Source organism: Octopus bimaculoides, chromosome 17, assembly GCF_001194135.2.
Source record: "Octopus bimaculoides isolate UCB-OBI-ISO-001 chromosome 17, ASM119413v2, whole genome shotgun sequence".
Classification (NCBI taxonomy): domain Eukaryota; kingdom Metazoa; phylum Mollusca; class Cephalopoda; order Octopoda; family Octopodidae; genus Octopus; species Octopus bimaculoides.
The window spans coordinates 36,477,287-36,484,789 of record NC_068997.1 but is presented as its reverse complement, the minus strand read 5'-3'; the positions used below and the strand labels follow the sequence as shown (position 1 = coordinate 36,484,789).

The window sequence follows — 7,503 nt, the reverse complement described above, 5'->3', positions numbered from 1 at the left end:
ACAAAGGAAAGATGGCTAAGCTTAAATCATAATTTTAAAGGAAGGAGTGATAAAATTTGAATAAAAAGTAAGGGAAATGAATAAGTATGAATTTAAGACCAAAACGAAGTTCAATTGAATAACATGGAGAGAAACAGATAGATAATGAAGAACGGACGGGGGGGTGGCGCAAAAAAGGTTTGAGAAAATGTTGAGGGAGTAGACAAAATAAAATCTATCTTAGCTGTTCCATATTTTGGAGAAACCTCGTCGTAGTTATGTCAGTAGAATAGATTGTGAGACAATTTAGAAGGGACTTCTTATTTATATAGCCGGATCCTGAAGGAATCTACGATAGAGGGAAGTAGAGAGAGAGAGAGAGAGTGGGATAGAGAGAGACATGATGAGAGAAAGGCATATATATAGAGAGAGAGAGGGGGGGGCAGTCAAGCAGCACATCACGCAGGATTAATTCTTTGCGCTTTTTTGAAAGAGAATTGAAGAACGCTGCTTAAACATATTTGAGAGACAGCAACGCTTAGATTGTAATTTTAAAGTAGCGATAAAACTTAAGGAAGGAGAATAAAATAAATAGCATGAATTTAGGACGAAATTGTACAGAATGCTAAATCAGAGGCGAAGTTGAAGGAAAGACGGCTAAGCTTAAATCGTAATTTTAAAGGAAGGAGCGATAAAAATTTGAATAAAGTAAAGAAAATGAATAAGTATGAATTTAAGACAAAAACGGAGTTCAATTGATTTACATGGAGAAAAATAGATAGATAATGAAGAACGGACAGGGTGGGGAACGCAAAAAAGGTTTGAGAAAATGTTGAGGGAGTAGAAAAAATAAAATCTACCACCAGCCAGGAGAGAGACTTCTTAATCGTAGGTTCTAAATATTTGAGAGACAACAACGCTTAAATTGTAATTTTAAAGTAGCGATAAAACTTAAGTAAATAGAATATATAAATAGCATGAATTTAGGACGAAATTGTACAAAGGAAAGATGGCTAAGCTTAAATCGTAATTTTAAAGAAAGGAGAGATAAAATTTGAATAAAGTAAGGAAAATGAATATGTATGAATTTAAGACAAAAACGGAGTTCAATTGAATTACATGGAGAGAAACAGATAGATAATGAAGAACGGACGGGAAGAAAAATATGTAGAATTAATGGTCAGACACTACCAGAAGTTAGCTCAGGAATAATAGATTAAATATATCACATCCGCTTGTGTAAACATTATTGTGTTAACATTATCGATTTATGAAGGGAAAATATTGATAGACTGAGTGATCATTTTGATTAATAAAAGAGGTAAGAGGTATTGGTATTTACCAGTAACAAATTGGAAGTCTTCAACTCTGTAATTCAAATCTTAATCAGGAAAAGGAAAGAAATATTAAAGTTGAGTTTGTATTTCAGATTCAAGGTACAGAGACAGTTATGCAACGTTATGATCGAGAACATGATATTGTTGAAATAACTTACAATGGAGCTGTTGATCGTTGGTTTGTTATTAAAAAACTGCTGGATGCTACCAAAGTTTCAGCGCAGGTATGAAATTCTTTTACACACTTACAGATATTTGTACATGCACGCATATGTGTGTGTGTATGTAATGAAAGAAATGACAAAGAACTGGGATGCCTAGCGATACAAGGATCTTGAGAAGATGCACCCATCATGGTGAAACTGACTTCTAGAAACACTATTGGTGTACAAATGACATAGGTGCACAAATTAATACCTCACCTAATCTCCTCCCATCTCTCCACTTATCTCCCACTGCTGCTACTATTCTGTCTCCTCCTGATACCACAATCTTATTCATTTATATTGTTTTCTAACCCACATCACATTAATTTCCATTCCCGCATTGTATTAACAAATTTTAACCTCATGCATTACAACTGACTCTCTGTGTGTGTCCCCTCTCTTGTAACCTATCCAAATACATCATCTCACTCTTCTCCCTACCATGTCGACTCTAACATCCTGTTACTGGTCTCTTCTTGCACCCCTCTACCTCTTCAATTCAATTCAATGCATTGGCAATCCCCACCCCAGCATCTACCATTCATCCCTGCCCAGTCCTTATAGATATTGCCTGCTTCTTCTCTCTTATTTTGCCTATTTCTTCTCACCAAAGCACTTTCAGTTTTCGTGTTCCCTCATACCTAAAGATGCTACGTGGACATGTATCACCACTATTTGTCTAGTTGCAGCTACTACTTATTCATTTCTAACTCTCTCCTAAATGAGTAGCCATGTGGCTCCCCTACAACATGAACCAGCGATATCTAACCCACTTCTTTCATACCTTATTGTCTTAGCCTTATGTTCTAAGTTCAAATAATACTTGATTCAACTACATCTTCCATAATAAGAATAAGTAATATATGAAGTCAATCAAAATAGCTATATTCAGAAATGAATTGTCACCAGTGATAGAAACCCTGAATAGATAGATGTTTTACAGTATTCAGTATATCATCTCTTCGTTTGGTTTCAAATTCCTCTGAGACAGATTCTGTTCACTATATCCTCCTTTAAAAGTCACAGAATGTAATGAACTCCAGAGACGAATTACACTCAGTCAACCAGGTCTGCAAGATGATTTTGACTCCTTATACTTCTCAAGTGCTTCTATTTCTCACGTTTGAAATATGCTTTTTTTTTTTTTCTGGTCAGGTGAAATCGGATATTGATGTGGAATCAACAGAGATTGCCTTAGCTTTCCCAATGAAGTTAAACAAGTCCTTCAATGCTCAGGTTTGTATGCACCTGTATAAGCAAATAGACTAGTAATGATTGACTATAAAACACTGCTTTGTAATTTGTAGGATATGTCCAATATTTGCATGGATATATATGTATATAGATATGTATATATATCAAAACTCACACACATGTACACATAAGTTGACCTCTTTTGATGAAGCTGACAATATATCTTTCTATGAGCTGACGTTTTAAAGGTTCATATCTTGTTACTTGCATTGTGCTATAAACACACTTAACTCTCAGTACCGCATTCCATCTAGCTGTAAACAGGTGCAATGTGGCTGTGTAACTTGTCATCATTTTACATAGTAGAAAACCTACAGAACTGGAGAAAGATATTTCACACAACATGAGATACTAATTTTACTTAACAATGCAGTGTTTGAATTAAAATAGGATTATCGTACAAATGTGAAAATCTGACTTACGCAACTTCATCATCATCATCATCATTGTCTAACGTCCGCTTTCCATGCTGGCATGGGTTGGACGATTTGACTGAGGACTGGCAAACTAGATGACTGCAACAGGCTTCAATCTGATCTGGCAGAGTTTCTATGGCTGGATGCCCTTCCTAACGCCAACCACTCCGAGAGTGTAGTGGGTGCTTTTACGTGCCACCGGCACAAGGGCCAGTCAGGCAATACTGGCAATGGCCACACTTAAATGGTGTTTTTTATGTGCCACCTGCACAGGAACCAGTCCAGCGGCACTGGCAATGACCTCGTTCGAATATTTTTTTCACTTGCCACCAACACAAGTGCCAGTAACAATCACGCTCGAAAGGTGCTTTTTACATGCCACTGGCACGGAAGCCAGTCAGCTGCTCTGGCAACGATCATGCTCGGATGGTGCTCTTAGCACTCCACTAGCACGGATGCCAGTCATGAAATTTGATTTCGATTTCACTTGCCTCAACAAGTCTTCTCAAGCAGAGTTTAGTGTCCAATGAAGGAAAGGTATGCATAAGTGGGCTGGTTACACCTCTGGCATAGGCCACGGGTTATGGTCTCACTTGGCCTGCTGGGTCTTCTCAAGCACAGCATATTTCCAAAGGTCTCAGTTGCTAGGCATTGCCTTGGTGAGGCCTAATGTTCAATGGTCGTGCTTTACCACCTCATCCCAGGTCTTCCTGGGTCTACTTCTTCCACAGGTTCTCTCAACTGCTAGGGTGTGGCACCTTTTCACACAGCTATCTTATGTAGAGAAAAAAACCCCAGAGAAATGACTTAATTGGAAAAAAGTTATTATCATTATTACTTTTAGAATGAAAGTATTTACGTCTAAGTTTGGTTCTCCTTTTGTTTCGAAATTTGGTCTAGTTGTCTCAGAGTTACGGTGGCAGAAGTTATCTCCTGCTTGCAATAAATATTGAGTATGAAAAGTGCACTGAATAAACCAACTGGAGGAGATTTCTTCCTGGGGTCAAATGGCAGTATCGTTTACATTAAAGTGACCATAAACAATACTTTTTGGTTTGTATACTGCTTCTCTCTAAGGTTATCTCTACATATTTTCCTGTAACCAGCACTGATTTGTTATAGCATTTCCTATCTGAATATATCTAATGTAAAAAATGCAATCAATGATGGGAAAATAGTTAATGGGTATATATACATATTTCAAGAGTTCTTGCTCCTTCTTCAGCACCACATCTAACCCATTAACCATCCACAAATTCATTGCTTAAATAGCTACAAAATCTAGTGGTGTAACACTGTTGGATGTACCAATTTTACATATTAAACACATTTCTAGCAGCTGATATGTACATAATGAGTTTGTTGGTAAAGAAGGAGTAAGAACTCTTGAAATATCTATATACACCCATAACCTATTTTTTAAATCTTTGATCACATTGTTTACGTTAGGTGTATTCCGAAATGAAACATCATAACAAATCAGTGTTGGCTATAATTTCTGTAGAAAATCTGTACGGATAACATTAAAAAATGATTTAATAGCACTGCTAACATGGTAGGACACAGTGTTGACTTTTAAAGTGTTTAATATACTTTGTAGTATATTATAGTTAAGTAAGGTGTCCCTACAAATAATTAATAAGACTGGATGGCAGAAAGAGCATCTAGCCATAAAAATCCTGCCTTAAGATACCTTCTTATCTAATCTATTCTAGCATGAAAAGGTAGACATTAAATGAATGACTGAACAGGCTCATCTTTTAATTTCCTAAGTTGTTCACACATTAGGTGTGCTAAAGTCTGCTGTCTTCTACAAATAGTTTATTTGTCAGCTTGCCTGAAAGATGTATGTCAAACTTTGTTTATCTTCTTTGTATCATTAAGTGTGGGGAATCTCTGCCCATTCTCTTCCCATTCACATTTTGTTCAAGTAGAAAGTCATAGAAATTCTGTTTAAGATTTTTCTTGAACCAGCTTTGCTGAAATCTTCCCTTCCGCTTGAGTCTCACACTGTTTGACCACTAAATGCATCACTATATAGTTAATTTTATCAACTTAAAATGCATTACCTTCCACTTCATTTCTCATTACCGAAATTATCTCTACAATTTCAAATCTTTTAATTCTTATAATTTGGTAAATCCTTTCACTGTGATTCTGTCAAACATTTTCAACTTTCAGGTACTCCCAGAAAAACAACCTGTTTTTGCCTTTCTACCTCTGCGTTCTTATGGTTTGCGCTTCATTATTCAAGGTAAATACTTGGGCAGCAGTGTTTGCCATTTAAATTCTAAAAGTTTGCCTGGTTTTACTTGTTCATATGTGCACATGAATTATATATATTTACATATTTTTGTCTCCTTAAGTTTGGTTCATGTGGGATTTATCAGTGGAATAATTTATTAGTATGTCATCAGTGTGTTATAGTTAAGCTGAAACATTCATAACAAATTTTATGATACAACTTTATTTTTGTCAGTTCCATAATCCTATCATGGTAACTATATACAGTATATCTAACATGATCGATCTCCCAGTGTTTAGCTATAACAATATCATCTTTGTTTTGGGAATAGTCTCAGGATTTGACATAAAAACAGTTGATTAAAACTGAAAATCTTTAGCAATTGCTTTAGAGATTTGCCTGCTGGCTCATCATGCTTTTCACTTAGTCTTCATCATTTAGTATCAATTTTATTTAATGCTGGCATGTTTGGAATAGTGTAGTGAAATCTAACATTCTCATAATTTATCAAATCACTTCCTTTCTATGCTTCTTCTGTCTACATCCATCTACTGCCATTTCTTGACACTGTTGTCATCGTTTTCGATTATGCATCCAGACTAGTACATATGCTGTCTTCCATCTTTGTTTTTGTTTCTGACCACTGATTCCAGCACTAATTACCTAATCTGTTTTGCAGAATTCACTATTACTTTTAGTTAACAATCTGAACCAAATATACTTTTCAAGTAACAAATGTTGCCATTTCAGCTACAACTTTTACATGATGCATAACACTGATTTCTTACTGTTGTCTCTTAAAATAAATATCAAGAAAATCATTTTTTCAAGTGTTATTAGATTTTTACCCTGTATTACCAGTAGTCTTGCAATATTAATCTGTAGGTATTTTGTTTCACTCTTCCAACTTTTGAACTTTCCTACAGTTCTTCAGTACATTTCACAAGCCCCAATTCTCAAACAACCACAAATTGTTCAGAAACAATGTCAAGGTCAGTCCCAACTGTATGAAAAATGTCTGCAGCACAACAGTGAGTGAAGTTTGAGAAACCAGATCAAACTATCTGAAGGAATCCACTCTCGTTGGCAGAAAATACCCAATGAAAGCAGTCATCCAGAAAGTGAGGGCAACATCCTAGGAAGGTGGCAGGAGATGAGAACCTCAGACATTGGTATGAGGAAAGGCAGTTTCAGAAGCCACCTTCCTCACTGCAAGAGAGAAAAGGAGGTCCTGCATAGCAACTGAAAGATCAATAACAATGCACCATGGACAACACCATTCACTGCACTCCTCTACAAGATGGTGAGATGCAGATTGAGGGAGACTTAACCACCATCTCCAGCAGTTTGAACAGTGATACAAAGACTCCCAAAGACGCAGTCAAATAATGTATGCAAATTAAATTACTTGCTTCCTACTCCCAAAATGATTAGCCTTGACATGCCAACTGTACCTGAGGACCACATCAAGGCCACAGGCGCAACTCAGTGAACAAGTAGAGCAATGAATTGGCAACTGGAAAGCAAGCTAACCAGAAAGACCCCTCGTGAATTTGCAACCTATCAGAAATAGTACTCAAACTCTCACCAAACTGCACCCTATCGTCCTACAAAAGGAAAGATACACCAATATCTTAGGCACACTATATTTGATAAAAAAAGACATGGTCAAAGCTGGGATGCCTCCAATCATAGTTGCACTCAAACTCAATCAGTGTTAAACAACATCAACTGGGATACTCACTGTCAAAACTGATGGAAGGTTCATCTATTATTCTTCATACAAAAATAGACCGTGTTCAAATTCTCATATTCAAATCAAAACCCTCTTTCACTTTTTTATGTTAAAATGCTCAGCAATTTCATATAGCACTGCAGCTTCTTCACTCATTGTGCAACTAGAGACAATGAGAGTATCTTGAGGAGAAATCTGCACCACACTCCTTCCAAAGCTGAATTCAGCGTGAATGACATTAGTAATTCACTAAAGAAGGGCTCCACAACAAACAACCTGGATGAACTTACTAAAACAATCTTCAAGCCACTGCTATCATCACCACTATGTT

General features: G+C 36.5%; 1 protein-coding gene across 1 annotated transcript in view; it reads left to right on the top strand.

Annotated features, from left to right (window-relative positions):
* LOC106877076 (uncharacterized) overlaps positions 1–7,503 on the top strand; it is a 262,423-nt gene that overhangs the window by 109,503 nt on the left and 145,417 nt on the right. The window contains exons 13-15 of the mRNA XM_052973794.1: positions 1,409–1,540; positions 2,678–2,758; positions 5,374–5,446. Of these exons, the coding sequence (XP_052829754.1) occupies positions 1,409–1,540; positions 2,678–2,758; positions 5,374–5,446 (286 nt within the window). The remainder of the gene's footprint in view (positions 1–1,408; positions 1,541–2,677; positions 2,759–5,373; positions 5,447–7,503) is intronic.